Source organism: Salminus brasiliensis, chromosome 7 (assembly GCF_030463535.1).
Source record: "Salminus brasiliensis chromosome 7, fSalBra1.hap2, whole genome shotgun sequence".
NCBI classification, from domain to species: Eukaryota; Metazoa; Chordata; class Actinopteri; order Characiformes; family Bryconidae; genus Salminus; species Salminus brasiliensis.
In genome coordinates this window covers 8,176,649-8,194,727 of record NC_132884.1, presented here as the reverse complement: position 1 = coordinate 8,194,727, position 18,079 = coordinate 8,176,649, and the positions used below count along the sequence as shown (strand labels likewise).

General features: G+C 40.9%; 2 protein-coding genes across 5 annotated transcripts in view; one reads left to right on the top strand and one right to left on the bottom strand.

Moving 5' to 3' along the window:
* adam23a (ADAM metallopeptidase domain 23a) overlaps window positions 1-6,936 on the top strand; it is a 37,876-nt gene extending 30,940 nt beyond the window's left edge. For 2 of the 4 annotated variants that reach the window (XM_072683694.1, XM_072683695.1), the window contains exon 27: window positions 5,304-6,935. In XM_072683694.1, coding sequence (XP_072539795.1) covers window positions 5,304-5,349 — 46 coding nt within the window. In that variant the 3' untranslated portion in view covers window positions 5,350-6,935. Of the gene's footprint in view, window positions 1-1,962 lie in introns of all 4 variants that reach the window. The other 2 variants (XR_011979926.1, XM_072683696.1) reach the window with 2 other exon arrangements.
* A 527-nt stretch (window positions 6,937-7,463) lies between these two features.
* dytn (dystrotelin) lies at window positions 7,464-17,673 on the bottom strand. Its single transcript, XM_072682896.1, has 14 exons — window positions 17,654-17,673; window positions 17,430-17,504; window positions 17,015-17,216; window positions 16,399-16,484; window positions 16,145-16,245; window positions 15,882-15,953; window positions 14,042-14,205; window positions 13,739-13,850; window positions 12,966-13,099; window positions 12,750-12,897; window positions 12,593-12,666; window positions 12,357-12,507; window positions 10,142-10,703; window positions 7,464-8,889 (listed from the first exon to the last, which is right to left on the bottom strand). The coding sequence occupies exons 1-14, from the start codon at window positions 17,670-17,672 to the stop codon at window positions 8,693-8,695; spliced, it is 2,097 nt and encodes a 698-aa protein (XP_072538997.1). The 5' UTR covers window position 17,673; the 3' UTR covers window positions 7,464-8,692.
* Between the last annotated feature and the right edge of the window lie 406 nt (window positions 17,674-18,079).

Below are 18,079 nucleotides of genomic sequence, written 5' to 3'. Positions count from 1 at the left end.
CATACAATTCAAGTAATATTTCACTGAATCTTGTTTTTCACTATTAAAATCATAATTAAGATCCTTTGCAGATTTCTAATTCTAGGACAAGGTGTCGTATAGCATTGTAAATATAGACTGATTTTCAATATTGATTTGGAAATTAATAAAAAAAACAGATTTTATTATCAGTCAATATGTAACTGAGGAGTATTGTCTTCCACAAAACATTCGAGATTGGTTAAGCGTCTGACAGACTGTAGCAGAACCTCTAGAAGACTGGCCCGACGCTTGAGATGCATGCGTGCTAAATGATAAAAGTAACAGTTATGAATTGATCTACCAAATTATGCTCTCAAAGACAAGGAAGTAACAACCTGTTGGAGTAATTTTATACACTAGTATGAAAAAATGTGTAAAATGTACATTCCAGTCTAATTTAATCCATAAGATCTGAACAGCAACTGTGTGATTTCAAAAAACAAAGTGTACATTTGATATAGCACTGGATCCTAAAACAGAATTGCTAATGTTTAAAATGTAAAAAAAGAAAAAATGGCATAAAATCAAATTTACACAAGTTTACACAAGCCACACATGTCTCCAATCAGACATGTTTGGTGTCCACATTTTGCTTCTTTAGTGGGACCTTTGAGGCTAATATTGCTAATAAACAGTAGATGTCAACTCAGACCTCATCCAGGTCTTCCTTAAGGTTGCACAGATTAGAACAGCACTGTATTAAAACTGTACATTGTGGAGCGGAACCCCCAGCCATGTCAGGCCACAGACTTTGTGCTGGTTTCTTTTTTGCTTTTGTAAATGAAAACGTGGTCATAATTATTTGGTGCTTTTGGTGCATTATATTTTACTCCCCAAAACTATTAAATGTTAAAGTAAGATTATATTAAGCATCATAATTTAAAGTACTGTCAACTAAATAAAAATATATTGTGTAAAATAAGTGATTGTATAAATATTCCCCCCTTTTAAAGTGACTGACCTAATTTAACAGAGGTCCAGACAAGAACCGAGTTTTTGCTTGTCAATAAAGCCAAACCATGAATCCATTAATAAAAACAATTAAACGGGGGGAAACATTCAGGGAGGTGAATATTGTGTTGTTAATAGCAAGCATGCTAGCTAGCATTACGAACCATCGGCTAACCAGCCTTTTCATTTTAAGCACCATATTTATTTGTGTTGTATTTCAGTTCTGTTCTTCTGACTGAAGGCGCCGTATTATAATTTAGTTGAACCCGAGATTCGAGACTTGACCAGGATTCTTACTCCAGTGCCTTGTGAACATCTGCAATAAACAATAAAATTGCTGATGAAAAAAAAACCTGATGTATGAGTATATATTTATGAATCAATTTTGGATGCTGCGGACGTCTAGTGTTCGTTAGCCTAGTTAGCCTAGTACCTTCATCACTAAACCAAAGAAGCAAAATCTGGACACCAAACATGGCAACGTTGGCCATGAATTTGATTCTGTGCCATACCATTACTGCAAGTGAGCCAGTGGGTTATTGACAATCTCTGCTCTTTTAAGATGTATTAACTGAGAATCATTTGAGTCATTTGTTCATGGTAACACACTTGTATTTGTAAATCAGAGAGTGCAACAAGGGATTCTCTAGCTAGTTAGCTAGCCTTGGCGATTGGACATTGGTCTTCAAGAGACTTAGCTCACTTCAGCATGCTGGTCTGCACATAGCATCTTGACTGAGGCCACTGAGGGTTTGTGCATGTGGACTGGCACCAATAAGGCAGAGCTAATACAGGATGCTAGCTATCAAGAGCATTGCACTAAGGCTGAGCTCACCTCATTGGGCGGGAGGGGAAGGTTTTCCTGGGTTATATGGGTTTGGGTTGGGTTTTTTTCCTTCTTTTTTAATTTTGAGGGGGAGGGATGACGACTTTCTTACTCGCTCTCCTCGCCGTGATCTCTCTCTCAATCCCCCCTCCGTTGTCTGAAAGGGTGAGAGTATGAGCGAAGAGGGGTGGAGGTTGTGTTGTAGGCAGCCTTTGTACCATGGCTGGCTGCCACGCCCTCTTTACCTCCCGGAAGGCCCTGGGGCCCCAGAAAACCTAGAACAGAGCAAGACCCCTCACCCCCCACCCGGACTCGCCCGACACTGCTGCCTTTACTGCCTGCTTCACTGAGACCTGGTACAGACACACTGCGCTGCACTGCACCTGCATGCTTCCCCCCCCCCCACCTCCACCTTTCCCCCCACACACTCAACGATAAGTGGCGTCTCCTGCCTAACCTCTCTATGGACAGGTGCATGTTAAACTGCTGGGATGCCCCACATCAAGCCACACTACGGGGAGATTGTGTCTAACCCCACCCCCTGTCGTTGTTGTTCTTGTTGCCTTTCTTGTCGTTCCTGGTGGTATCGTCGTCGTTCGTGTTTGTGGGTGTGACATCCTGTTCGACCCTCGGTGTTGTAGACTGTTTATTCCCTTTTTTTGTTGTTGGTGTTCTCTCCTAGGAGGTAATGTTGTTTTTCCACATCTTTCCTTGTCTTTCTAACACACACTCACTCACGCTAAATGGAGGGACGCTTCCATGTCTGCTCCCCTTGTGAAGGAGAACTGCTTGTGCCCAAGGCAACCCAACAACATCAAACAGCATTGAGCATAAAAAAATTGCAAATTAAGTTGATGATAGTTGAGTGGTAAAACCTTTAAACCATTTTTGAGACCTAAGCCCTGCTTGACTTGGATTAGATTTACTTGAGGAGGTTCAGTAGTGTAATTTGGCTGTTTCATACCAAATACAATATACACTGATGAGCTCAAACATTATGACCACTTGCCTATTATGATATTATGTTGGCTGCCAAAACCGCTTGCTCTCCAAGACCTCTAAGGGGGTTAAGTGGTATTTGACAGCAAGACATTACAGCAGATCCTTTAAGTCCTGTAGGTTGCAAGGTGGAAGTTCTGATGCTCTCTTGTTCATTGTAGGGGCACTCTGGCCAGTCTGGCTATGTAGCCCAGAACAGGGTGCAATGCACTGTGTGTAGTGACACATTTCTCCTATAATCAATATTGACCATTTTTGCCTAGACAAGCCTTTATTGCCCTGGCACACCAATGGCCTCTTTTCCACAGCAGGGCCAAATGGTTACTAAGGCTGTGCCATACCATTCTGCGCCAGTGCTGCCCCCTGCTGACCGGTTTCTTTTTCTATTTGCTGTGTTGCCAAATCCAGGACCAGGAAGTGCACTGTACTTCAGATGTAGCATGCCAAGTAAGGTTGGAATCCACTTAAGCAAGTCTGTTTAAAACTCAATGGGGTGTGATGCGAATGTGTGACTACCTGAACGATTACCCTCCATTTTCAGGACCGTTCGGCTCTGCAGCAGAGTCTTAGGCAATAAACTACAAGAACCCACTGTTCAGTTACAGTCTAACATATATCCCAGACCATGACATGCGCCATTGTTACGAGATAATCTACGCTGTGCACTTCATCAGTGAGTGGTCAGAACGTTTTGGCTCATCAGTGTGTAGCCCAGACTGAAATGTCATCACCTAGATGTCCGTACCAGCATCACTTTACAGTGTCTCAAAGCCAAGGAATCACACAAGGTAGGCTCCATTTCTTGGTCACTACCAGGCCAAGATTGACTCGGGTTTGTGTTCTGCACTCTTCCCGGTAAGTGTTTAAGTGGGTTGCTCTTCTAAAACATGCAAAAGCATGCATGCAAGGCCCCTGTAAACGCACCCTTACCTGAATGAGAGATACGCAGTGCTGTGAAAATTTTTTTTTTATTATTGCATATTAGTGCAGTGATTGGCTCTTTAAACAAAATGTAATGCTCAATGGATACCCTTGATTGGTTGAAAGAAAAAAATCGAATCACCCATGTGAAAAAGTAACTGCCAGAAATACTGTATATCAGGCTGAAAAAATTAGTTTTTAAGACATAATTGAACCACGGTGAGAGTCATAATGCACCAATTGGGAACTTCAGGAACATTGGAGAATCTTCCCAGAAACAGGTTCACAACTAGGGAAGCAGTAGTAAATCTTTTAGGCAGTTATCAGTGGTTCTAAGAGAACTGCAGGTTCAAAGATACTGTGTAAAAGTGGCATTCCCAGGTAAACCAGTAAACACTGCTAACCAAAAGAACCATTAGTACCTCACTGACATTTGCAGTAAAGCCCATTTATAAGCACAAACCCATTTATAAGTCAGTCTCAAAGCTAATACTGTATTTCACAGTAGGAACGTGGTTTTATTATAGTGTATTGTATTTATTTTATTATTAGTTTTGGGAAAGTTATTTCAGATGTTTCCATAATGTAAGTCTTGGTCTAACCTTCTAATAATGTTGTGATGCAAACCGTTATTACTTTACTATTATTATAAATTAATTATTACCCTGGAACATTGTTTCTGTATCGTTGCAGTCTAACCCTTCCTTACCCCTTTTAAAAACATTGCTGAATGTTCCTAGAATATTCTCTGCTAGCTGGGGTGTGGGGATGTTCTACTGCTCCTGAGCCTGAACTGCTTGCTAATATCGGAGGTTAATTCTGTTCTGCAAAGATGCAGTTGGCTTCGCGCTATCAGCACTGGTAGTGGGTGAGAATTGGAACTGACTAAATTGGGGCAAAAATTAGTAGACAACCAAAAGAATGGCCTGAAATTGCTCCACAACAATGTGAGTAGTATTTACCCATATACAGCTATAGCAAATAAGAATAAAACTTATAAACAAAATAGTATCTAAGTATAAAAGTTAAAGTATTAGCTGCAAGGTTAGACATTATACTGGATCAGTTACTTTAGCACATGGAGGATTTGCTCGTTCAATATTAATATTTGATATAATTTTGTTTAACAATGTAAAAACATTGACAGCAGAGAAAACAGTACTGTACAGTACTGTAACTATTACCAATGACAACATCGTACATATCCATGGCTGTTAACAGGTGTTGATATACAGGTCTGTGATTTCAGGCAGTTACAAGAAAGCTCACATTCACAGACTTATTATTGTAACAGTAGACTGACCTACAGCCATTGCAGGCATTGCAGATTCATCCTGGATTCAAATTACAGATCTCTTTGGTAACTATTTACATTGCAGTACCTCTCCAGTTCATCTAATCTAGCTCAACTAGGGCAAGCATTCATTGATTGGTGTCTGCTTTATATAAATATGGTGGCTGCTGGGTTGCTTAGGGTGAGTAGTTCAGTGTCCCAAGAGGACAGTGATGGTGTATGTTGATGGTTCTGGCATTGCCTTTACTAACTCCTGTGTCTTCTGCCCCCCTCCCTGCCCACACCACCAAGAAACGTCAAGAAAAGACGATATGATCCAAATGCCAGTGCTATCTAGAAGAGGACTCGAGACTGCAGCCTTGCCCGGCGGGTTCCTCCGGGCCCTGACAGAGAGCAACCTGCTGGACTGTACTCTTTCCTGCTGCTAACAGCCAGTTAGCGTTACTTGAAAAAAAAAGAAAGAAATAAAAGAAGAGAGAAGGAAGGCAAGGTGGCGGGCAACGAACAGTAGATTTTTTTTCATCCAAAGTCATGCACCCAACATCTATCCGAGACTCTCGCTCTCGTTCACGACTTTTGCCCCATCACTCAGATGACCAGCCGTGGGTATGCTTTTCCTTCTCTGATCATCCTGAACAACCTTTTTGTTTTGTTGTCAATCTTGGCATGATCAGCCCTGGCTGTGGCACTTGCATGGCAGAGGAGGGTCACTAACTCGGCGCACAACAAAGCTGAAAGCGTCGAAGATCATCCTCTATAAATAGTTTTAAAGAAGAGCGGCCTAGAGGCAAGCCTGCAAGGAACACTCTGCGTTGAACCAAATGACAGGTGGGACTCCCCTCTGGCAGTCTTAAGACCCCTGAACGGGCATGGGATGCCTGACTCCATTTTATCATGGGAAAAAGACACATGTTGAGACAACAGACAAGGTTTTGATCTCCTAGTCTCGGCTTCATTTAACAGGGACAACAAATTTCAATTGCTTTCTCTTTCCAACTCTTGCATGTTGTATTGCAGGAATCTTCTGCCATATTAATGACAAAAGAGAAAACCAAACGAAGACAGAATCCGGCGGTGTGGCCAGCAGTTTCTGATGCTGCTCATTGAGTTCACTGTAAACTGTGCGTGTAGTGAACACACACACGAACACACGTGCACGCACACAGACATACATGCGCACACACACACACAATTATTTATGCCTGGATATGTCAAATAACTGCTCCCCTTATAACTTCTAATACCGGCTGGGCCCAGTGGCCTCGTAGGATTGCCCCGTGCGGAATGTTCTTTCAGCTAATCCGGAAGCTGCATGATGTAATTGCACTGGGGGGCGGAGCCCACACAGCCTGCCGCGCTTCTTAAGGTAACTGCATGTCAAAGGAGAAATTGAAAAAAAGAAGAAAAAACAAACTTTTACTTACTATGCAAAGGGGAAATGTCGCACAGACCCTATGGATTGGTAACCATAGCGAAAATAATTTCCAACTGCACAACTGACTGAGTTGTGCTGCCATTAGGCAGTCTTTTATATGCTTGGCTAAGATGACTACGTTGGTCTTTTTGAATAAACTTCGATTTACTTCAAATGAATGTTTTAAAAGGGGTGGGAAGGGAGGGGGGATAAAAAAATCAGCTTGTAAAATGTAATATTTGTTGTTATAGTAATGTCTGCGGGACAGCAAAATGAAATCGGTCTAAGGCTAATCGAGTGGACCGGCCCAGTGTCATTGAGGGGAGGGGGTTTTACTTTGGGATTAACCAATAGGGAAATATTTCAGAGGTTTTCTCCACTGGCATAGGCCACTTGATGTCCATTCTCATCTCCACAAGCTCACCCCCTTTTACATTCATCTCATGTTCCCATGGAAACATTTACAAAACAATAAAGAAGTTGACAAAAAAAGAGTCATTTTTTGCTGTTTTTGAAGTTTAAATAAACTACTAAAATATGAACTTTAATTTTGAGGTCATGTAAGGTTGAGGTTTTATAAGTACTAAAGGTTCAGTCAACACCCGGGCAATCTTACACCATGTATACATTCTTATGCAAAGGTCTGGGTTCCCCCAGTCAAATAGCACATGCTGTTGGTTTTCCAGGATATAATTATCTGTATGCTTCTGAGCGCAAGACAATTTAACATTAGCACAGTGGCACAACTGGTAGTGTGTGTATTGGACACATCTAGGGGCCAGGACTTGTGGGTTCAATCCTTGCTCCATTCACTTCTTTTCAGTGTCTGTGAAGAGTTGTGTTTTCGAGGTGCTCAAGTTTCCTTTCACCTCCCAAAAGCAAAACACATGGTAAGTGAATTGGCTGTGCTAAATTGCCCCCTAGGTGTGTGTGTGTGTGTAATACCCTTTGATGAACCGGAGCCCTGCCTAGTGTTTCTGGGTAGGCTCTGGACAACACCCTGGCACCACAACCCTGGTCAGGACTGAATGGCCATTATTTTTGCACAAGCCAGTTTTTAGCGCAGTGTTTGGTGGGTAGCACTTTTGCCTCTCTGGGGCCTTGAGTTCAATTCACTGTCTGGGTGGAGTTTCTGTGTTCTGTGTCCACATTGGGTTTCCACCAATTCCAGTTTCCTGTCCTGGGTGAACTTGTTAGAAATAGGGCCATTAATAAAGTTACAGTACTTGCGGTTGTGTTAACTGCATTAAGCACATTTAAGCTCAGTTCCAATAAATAAACCAGGAGGCAAATAAGCAGGGGGAACATGTTATTTTATCTAAAGTCTAAATTTATATTATTGCTGTACTGCTCATTAGTCATTATCATCATTAGTATTAGATAAGTAATACTGTTTAATATATACATTTATGTGTGTTGCCTTCTCCATTTAAACATGTCCTCTGTTGCTGTGTCCAAACATTTGTCTAAAGCACATTGTTCCAGATGTCCTGTTCCTGGTGCTCTGGTGTTTTTTTTAACAGTATTGGGTTCCTTGCACACCGCCCTTTAAAACATATGTGGTTTCTTTCTGATGGTTGATGCTGTACTTTGACTTCAGCTGTGGCAAGAGCTACCTGTAGATCCCATGATGAAATTTCTTTACGCATTTTATGGTCTGCTGTTGGAATGAACTTGGCAGTTGTTGCACTTATAAATTATTTTGCAGACAGTGGAAGGGATGATTTTTTTAAAGTGTTCTGATATCTTTTTAAATCTCTTCCCAGACTCAACTACATTTACAATGTACAAGATTTAATCATGGTAATAGCACTCACTTTACCAATCAAGCGTAAACCAGACTAAATGTCTAAGCTTTAAATAAGACAGGCTCCTCCAGAATCCCCTCTAATGATGTCCTAATCATCTGCAGCTGATGAGCTGCACCTGGTTCCTGGTAAATGTGGGGGTGTTGTAACATTTCCTTAGAGGAAAATAGTATTTATATTAATTACATTTTACAAATGTCATTTTTGTAGACATTTCTTATACAAAGGTTTTCTAAAAAAACAAAAACAAAGAGTGTCCTAACTTTTTCACATGCTTCTTTACACACACACACACACACACACACACATATATATGTATATGCTGTGAATGCTGTGAATTCTTATCACGTCTGCAGGACAAACAGAGACGAGCGGGAGATAAACAGTGCACTTGGTGGGTGCAGGTGGTCCTACTCACGTCATCAAGAGTCATTCCAGGTTTTCTGAAGAGGGTACTATTAGAGTGCCTTTGTAAGATGAATAGAGTGGTGATTGGCTGATGATGTATTGTATTTACCTACATGTGCATGGTTAGATTGTTCAGGTACCCCTTCTGAATCAGTGAAGGATCTGACAGAATTAACCAGGTGAGATACAGAATCTCCGACAGCTCCTGCTGCCTGCAAGAGCACCTCTCTCTGTTGACCACCAGAACCTGGGTGATAGGAGAGAGAACACCCACATTAGAACATCACTGTGTGTTGGGGGATTATTTGGTTGAATTAGGAACTGCAGGACATCTCCTCTCCTATCACCTCGATCTGATGTAGTGAAATTAAATCACATACACTGTAGGGCCAAATGTTTGTGGACACATGCTCAGTCAATGTTTCTTCCAATTCCAAGAGGATTAAAAAGTAGCTTGTACAACCTCTACTGCAGAAACTGCATGTACTCTTCTGGGAAAGCTTTCCACTAACAATAAGCTCATGGGAAGTTTCTCCAGTGTCCCACTCTATGAGCAAGGCATTTCTTCAGAGATAAAAGAAGTACTTGCGCACCCCATGTGAAAATCTGTTACTGTGAATAGTTAAGTAAATAGATAATAAACTGCACCATGCAAATGTTTGGGCATCTTAACAGATTTGCGATCCCACATAACGTTTACCATTTAATTAGCTTGTTAGCACTATGGCTTGTTTACAGTCATTGTTAGGAAAGGCCACTTGATGCCTATTGATACTCTGACTCTGACTCTGACTCTTCAAACCTTGTCCCAACAATCATCTAAGCATCTGCCTAGCACTCTGAAAATTAAATCAAATCAAATTAAATTGATGCCCACAAATCTTGCAGTGTAATTAAGGAATGTCAGCTATCAGAAATGGTGGAGGTCAATCTGAGGTCTGAAAGACCAGAAGAACTGCTTCCAGAATTGTTGAACTCATCTCAGGATAAACTCCCTTGATTACAGAAGCATCAATGAATGAGCAGGTGTCCAAATACCTTTGTCCATATAGTTTACATTTAATGGAGTTGGAATAATGGAATATATATGTCCATTTAGTTTACATTTAATGGAGTTGGAATAATGGAATACCCTTTTTGTTGAAGCGTGAGACTTCCCACAAAACAGATACCATGTTGAGCTTTCCCATTCATAGTTTTACCAGCAATGGTTCTAAGTTTTGGTTAATTTTGGTCCTAATACCTAGCTTGCTTCCTTGAAGTAGTACTACATATTATATCAACGCAATTCTGTTTTGGTTCTAATTTGGATTTAGGTACTTTTTTAGGTCAAGGTCAAGTGAAAATTCTTGAATTGGTGTACTTTTAGTTTTCAGTGTGTCTATCCTGTCACAGTCTGAAATGTCCTCCCTCATGCTTTCTTAAAACTGATATGATTCTCTTTCTGATTCCTAATTAAAATCACCACACAAAATAACACACACAGCCTGTATACTTGCCTGTGGGTGTAGCAAGAAGAAGCGCCCCCTTAAGTCTCCGCACCAAATCACAGAGCTCCTCCTCTTCTTTCTCTTCCTCATCTGAGCTTTCTATCTTAGGATCCTCTTGAGTAAAACCATCTAAGGGTGGATATTCTATGGTAAGCTCCTTCCCGTCGACCTGTGGCTCCTCTTCCTCCCCCTTCTCCTCCTCTGCCTCCCCTTCAGTTTCCCCTTCAGGCTTTTCCACAAGCTGTGTTTCCTCTTTTGCCTGTGTCACTGGACTGCCCATAAAAGCTAAATCCATATGAGCTTCAACCTGCACCATATGAGCCTCATCCTCCTCTGTTCTTTTCTCTTCTTTCTCTTCCTCTCTTCTCTCCTCTATCTCTTCTGTCTCCTCCTCTTCCCCTCGGTCTGGTTCACGCTCTTCAGTGATGGAGTCGGTGTGTGAATCGGTACTCTCGGACGCTGTCCAATGTTTTTCAATCGTGTCATCTTCATTGTACTGTGGCATGGGAGGTGTGTGAAAGGAATGTTGGATGTCATGGCAAAATTCTCCACTTCTTCTCAGACTCAATGTCTGTGCAGGATAACAGACATGATTAGTCCCATTTAACCTCTTAAAGTGCAGTCAGTTTGATATGTATGTTCTTTGAGGTTTCTGAGCAAGAACCCCATCATTTTTTATATTATTTTTGCATAAGCATGCAAAAGCCAGAATCTAGAACAGAGCATTTCACATCAAACCTCTCTTAACCATTTAATTATACTGTCTGTCACATAAATGCATGCTAAACTCACTGCACCTGTACAATAATAATCCCACAGAACTATGAACACCCCTAATGTAAAGAGCAAGTGTTGACCTGATTATGGCGTATTAATGTAATGATGGCGAGGATGACGTTACTTTAGACTTGTGGTAAAACATTTTCCCCCTTTTATATAACAATATGGATAGAGAGACTTTGGGCTATGAATTATAGACAGAAATCATGATAGCCATAATCTCTTGGACAAGTCTTTCTGTGTGGCGATACAAAGCACCTGACTTAGGATGAAAGGTAAGCATTTTTATTAGTGGATATTATGTTCCCAAAGGGTTTGCAATCCTTTATGCTTTTAACTGACTCATCCACCAAACAATAGAGTTGAATTGGATTAAACAAGACTTTGTCCTTCCTGTTTACCCATTTTTATCTCATCTGACTTTGACTGTTATCCTATATGCGTAGTTGGAGACACCGTCATTTCCATTACATTTTGCAAAAGGAACCAGTTTTCCAAAGACTGCCTGCTCTCATTAACATTCCATGTTTTCCAAAAGATATCCAGAGCCACCTGGATACCAAAGAGCATTGTCAATAGGGTCCAAGAGATTGGAAACAAAAATATTGAATGATGCAAATGTAAATATGTAAACACATTTGCTATTGAATTATTTACATTAAATATCAGTTTGTCAGGCTCCAAGTGGTCCAGTGGACTAAGTCGCTGCCAGAGAGCAAAATTGGCTTTGCTGTCTCAGGGGTGGGTTGATGGCACTTCCTCCCCATGTCACTTTTAGTGTGGCTTCACATGTGTCGGAAGTGTGTTGGCGTTGCTAGAGGGGAAGTTCACATGAACAGGGATTGTGTAATCAGCCTTCCAAATTGGGTAGAAAATGGGGTAAAATTAGAAATAAATAAATATTTTAAAAATAAGAAAAAAAATCAGTTTGTTAAAAAGTAAACTTGTTGGTAAAATATTCCTGGATCTCTACTGAATTCTGTTAAAATTCACAGATGTTGCTATAAGCATATGAGAGGATGACTAAATTGTTAACTGTGGATGTATATCATTTAAATGTGGCAAGTGGTTGCAAATGAAGTAAATGTGCAATTTGTAGTTTTAGGAAGAATTATGTTCATGTTTCATTCATACATTCATAATTCTACACAGTGATTGCTAAGAATATATATCTATATTTATATTTTGATAATTCAATATTTTCAGATATACAGATGTAGTCATGGGTCACTAGTGATCCGTATTTATATACTGGGAATAAAAGGTTCTAGTTAATAGGAGCATCTACTATAATGTCGCACTTTAAAGGTATACAGTTCCTGACTGTAGTCCATATGAAGTCCAGCACTTTCTGCTGAAACTATAAAGTGCACAGAGTGTAGTTACAAGGATCACCTAATAAACTGGCAACTTCATTCCTGTCGTGCCCTCTCGCTTTACTCACATGTCGGATTTTTTCTAGCTCCTCCTCTAGGTGCTGGTTGTGATGGCTCAGTGCCTCCATGGTGGTCTCCAGCTCAGCACACCTGTCCTCCAGAGAGTTGTGCTCTGACTGTGCCGCTACTTTCCACACCTGAAACTCTCTCTCCAGTAGCCTAATAATACACAAACACATACACACAGACTTTAAATGTCAAATATAACTCTTATATAAATATATTCTGGATGTTTAATCATTACCATTTATCCCTTTGCAGGTCCCGCATGGCCTTCTGAGTGATGCTAAGGTCTTTTTGGAGAAGTGATGCTTTCCTCTGAAACAAACCCAGTTACAATGAGCTACATTAATAAAACATCAATTGCAAAGAGCTGCAGGCGTGTGAAACCAGTGACGTACCTGAGGATGTGTGTCAGGCTCGTCTGTCTGCAGTGCTTTAGACTCCACTCTCATCTGCAGTGGAGGAGAATCAGGGCGCAGAAGGAAATCTCCAGGATCAGCACACTGCTGCATCTGCTGCTGTTGTTGCTGCACTGGAATGGAACCACTGAGAAAACAAAGAGATTACCTAAAGGAATGAACACACAAACACACACACCTACACATTTCCTATACCTGTGCAGTGGTTCTATGCTGGACTCAGGTCTAAGCGCTCCCCTCCTCTCCGCCTCTCTCCTGGTGAAGCGTCGTGGAAGAAGGGCATGACGGGCACTGGATGCCAATGACGCCATTGACTCCTTCCATGAGGGCTGGAGATGAAACACAACATAAATAAATGAGGTCATAGAGCTGATAAACTGATATATAATGTACACTACATGGACAAAAGTACTGGGACACACATTCATTGTTTTTTTCTAAAGCTAAGTGCATTAAAAAGAGTTTATGCTGCTTTTGTTGAAGTTTTGTTGAACTGTTTCTACTGTCCAGAGGTGGATTTCCACTAGATTTTTTCCACTAGATCAGACGTTTACATACACATTTACAACATGAGCGTAAATGTCAAAGGCAATATTGGGCTTTCTAATAGAAAAAGATGGTACACAAGGGTGGGAGCGCTCCGAACTCAACAAGACCAATGCCTCTTAACGTCCTGTTAGTGATCATGATTGACTACTCTGTGACCACATAAAAGTGTTTATTTGATGGCACTGATTGGATTTACCAACATCCCCAATCTTTTCACATTAAGTTGTTTGGCCACCTGAGGCATGTGTAGAGAAGTAATTGTGAGGCATTTAATCCAAGAACAACTGTTAAGCATGGTGGTGGTAGTACCATGTTCTGATATTTCATCATGCGTGTTTTCTACGCAAATGTATGCTAACAGAGCAGATAAATAACTTTAGAAGAAATAAGACAATTGTACTGTACTGTGCTATTCTGACCTGAGTGCAGTACTCCAGCACTGGGTGGGATGGTTTGTGCTTTCTGGTGCGTGTCTCAGTCAGGAAACAGGTTTGACACAAGTGCACATTCAAACACTTTAAGCAGCGATATCTGCAAAGAGATTAAATTCAGAAGATACACACTCACACATATACACAGCCACGCACCTGCACATTTATACATATTTACCTATTATTACTGTTATTATGATTAGTCGGTTTAGAAGTATTTAGAATGTAAAACATTTCCATCAACCTGGAAACACACATGCTTATCGTGAAAGGAAATACAGGCACACACACCTGAGGCCTGTGATAGGGAAGGCTCTGCAGGCATGGCAGCGGACTCTGTGCAACACAGCCTCACTGACTGAGAGTCTGTAGAGAGTGGAGAGCCAGAGCAGAAGACGAGGCTCCGACTGCAGCCAGCTCAAGAAGTGCTCCTCCCCTACACCTGCACTAATCACCTGTATGAAGACAAGGGCTCTGTGTACCTGTTTTCATACATTATCAGAATACAACAACTGTAATTTACAATGTCAGGACCAGCAACAATGAGGTCTAACAAGGTTAGCGTTAAGGTTAGGTTTAGGATTTTTTTGTTCCAATTCAGCATTGGTACTTGCATTCATTACCCTTTTATTTACCTTTCTGCAAGTATTGACAAAATATTCATTCATTAATTCATTATCACTTTTAGACTTCAAACAACTGTGCACATCCTGCTAAACCACCAAAATTCGATCAACATTCGATCAACAGTACTGGTAGCCTTCATCTTTGAGAGAGAGGAGAAAATCAAGCTTTCACTTCACATTTGAAAACATCCACACGTGATTCTGTCCATCTTTCCATGGTAAGATCATAACTCAATGCTGTGGGAGTTGATCAAAAGGTCCAGAGAGAGTGAACTTGCTTGGTATGCAGAGGTCCTCAGAATAATGGACTGCCCACTCTAGAAGTGTCCTCTCATTTGAAGAGGTGGGCATGAGCACAATTCAGCATACATCTGGTGTGATCGCTAACTGTGTGCAGGCCCAAACAAACCAGGCTTTTTTGAAGGAAACATGCTCCAGCACGGTACAGATCACCTATTATGAGTACACCCCTTGAGTGGGCAATCCATTGTTCTGAGAAGCACAGATTACGATTAACAGAACATTGCTGTTCTATAAGGCATGTGATGTGAAAGGATTATATATCAGTTCACTCAAAAAAAAATAAAAAATAAGCCACAGAGTCTGCATCGCCAGCCCCATCTTTACTGTACATGTGTGTTAATTAACGATGACCTCACTAACTTTTGTAATAACACTCTGCTTAATAGAATGAGAAAAAAAAGGATAAGGAAAAACAGTAAAAAATGGGGGACAGGGAGTACTATTATTAGTATTATTATTATTTATTAGACTTTATAAAGACTATCTGTTTAAAATTGTGGTAGTTTTAGCAGCATTTCTGTTCCTGGAGGATAAAGTTAAAATTTAATCTGTCATCATTCACAATCCATTATCAGATATGTTCCGGATATCCACAGGGTCTCTTGCAGTTTAATATCTTATTAGCTGCTATTATTCTGTGTGAAGTTCTGTGCATGCACATAATGTCACTTTTCTTCAATATAAAAAGCCACATTGTGCTAGCATGTCAATGTGAGCATGGGCTAGCGGGGGAGGAGGGACAATCGTGCTAAGGCGCAGTACAAATCAACCAGGCCTAGAGTGTGAGCACGCTCAGGAATTCACCTCAGCGTCATCTCAGTGTCACTAAATGTATTTGGGATGGCTTGGATGGTGAGAAGCAGGAAATGCTCCAACTTTTGAGTCTAAACTCAAACATATGACCATGTTGAGTGAAAATTGACTAAATAAAGGGTTTTCCCTATATCGAATATATAATACATAATACATATGGTAAACATATGGGAACCTGACAAACGTAAATCTTGATATTTGACGTTTCCCCTTTGAACATAATTTGAATCTGGCAGTTATTCTTTATATTGTGTCAGAATTTCATGATAAATGGGCCCATAGGCATGCTCCAAAGTGACTTAAAAATCTTGTTAACGGTACAGTTGTCAGTTTTGGGATTTTGTGTGACAACAACAATATGTAAGTGTGTGTAAGGAGAGAAAACATACCCCATTAAAACAGGAACGGACTGCAGTCTCCACATGCCCAAACACATGGTTTTCCTGAACCACTGCTGGTACCTTAACAAGAAGAAAAAGCACAGGTTACATAGAATCAGTATGAACTATATCATGTGTTTAAGGATCTTTTATTATGAAAGAAGATGAAAAGCAGTGGATATTGAATGTCAGTAAGAGTATGTCCATCATTATTTTACAGAGAAACTAACCACAAGTTCCCCACACACCCTCACTCTGTGAGTTAGTCTGACCTGGCTGAGATCATTCAGCAGTACTCTGAGTCCACTGCGGCTGACGGAGCTGCTCTCAATGCCCTGCCTTCCACTGCAACTAATGGCCAACTGAAACAGAGCTACCGGAAAAGAAGACAATGGATCATGAAAACCCAACTGCAAACACTGCAATCAAAATTTCGCCATGCACATCCCTGAACTACACAAACAACCACAGAAGACCCTGTCTGTGAGCTTCTGTGTAAAACGTAGTAAATACTGTAAGTTCCAACCTCTGTGCTTGGCTGAGAGGGTGTCTCCTGAAAGGACGACCAGTGCAACCTCCAAGCACCTGAGCAAGACAAAACCAGTCTCCTCCCTACAATTAACAGCAGAACCCAGACTAAACATATATACAAATAATATAAACAGACATAAATATACATTAAATCTTCCCAATTTAGCTGAGTCAATTAACCCACCCACTCACTAGGACTTCCCCTATCACTCGCAATGCCTTCGGCACTAGAGCGGTAAGGAACTCCGATACACATAAAGTCAGCCAATGCCTTTTTTCAAACTGTTGCCAATTCAGCATCACTAGGCAGCCAACGCGCTCAGAGGAAAGCACCGGGTCCCCAGCTCTGAGACATCAGCCAACAGACTTGGGAGTTGCCAGCAAGCATCACAGTGGAAGTGACGAGTGAAAGAGTGCCATCTATGCACCCAGAGAGAGCATGGCTAGTTGTGCTCTCCTGGGCTCTAGTTGCTGATGGCGAATAGCCTCTTAGTCTCCCGATTCACTCTAAGACTAACAAGAATCGCATCATGTGGAACCACCTGTCAGCACATTATTATTTAATTATTATTAAATAATTATATTTAGTGTGGTTAGAACAACCCTCTGACCTGTCGTACAGTTTAAACAGGAGTCTAGAGGTCTGTTCAACAGCCTCCAGCACCGCCTGATCAGGTAGCTCCTGTAAGACACCCTGGAAGAGCTGCTCCAGACTCTGCTTCAAGTTCTGCTGGGAGAGATTCACTGTAGGGTCCCCTGAACCCCCGACAGCACGGAGAATGGGACGGAGGTCCCGGATCGAGACCAAATGCACTGGACATACAATATAGTAATAAGACATGAGTAACATATGCATATGATATTTTACTAGGTGATGACAAAAAAAGAATCATAAGGTTTGTTTGCAGTAACATTTCCTATCATTTCCTATTGCCATTTAAACCAACACTCTCCAGGTAGAAGCTCAAAGATGGTTTCACTAGGCTGTGAAGGCTTGTGTGAATACACACTGGGGATTCAACTCACTCTGGCATAGTTTCTGTAGGGAGCGAAGCTTCAGGGCGGCGCGGTAAACTGCAGGACGGACCTCGTTCAGGCCCTCTGTGGAATACAAGCAGAGCACAGACCACAGGATTACACACATAGTCATGTATTGCACCACATACAAAAGACACAGCAAAAAGCTCAGTGTTTTAAATACACAGCAAATCTTTAACCATATGCATATCATCAGCACACTGAAGACTCACCAATTCCATCCAGATCCATGGCAGTCAGCTCTTGAATATTAAAACACTGTTTTATTTATAGGTTGTGGACAAAACTCATATAGATATAGCTTGTGTGACTGTTCAGCATAAAAATACATATAGATAATGTGACCATATTTTTGTTTATTATTATTATTATTATTATTATTATTATTATAGTCTGAGTAGTAGTAATTGTTGTTACTTACAAAAACAGCTGTCTTTATATTTTTCCAGTCTCTTGAACCTACTAAACACTATACTGTAAGTCTGGCGAGGTCTATTTACATGACTTACAAGTGTCAAGAGGTCGCAAATTCATTATAGTTACGTTACACCAACCCAATTATCTCCAAATAAAGCAAATTATAAGCAACTGCGTTTAAGTAACATATGTTATTTTGTTTAGTATCTGGCAATATCTAG

What these genes read in the sequence shown, in the direction of transcription:
- dytn (XM_072682896.1), bottom strand. An exon ending in CCTCTCAGCCAAGCACAGAG is followed by an intron (nt 16,246 to 16,398) that starts GTTGGAACTTAC and finishes CTTTTCCGGTAG; the next exon opens with CTCTGTTTCAGTTGGCCATT. An exon ending in TCCGTTCCTGTTTTAATGGG is followed by an intron (nt 14,206 to 15,881) that starts GTATGTTTTCTC and finishes GTCTTCATACAG; the next exon opens with GTGATTAGTGCAGGTGTAGG.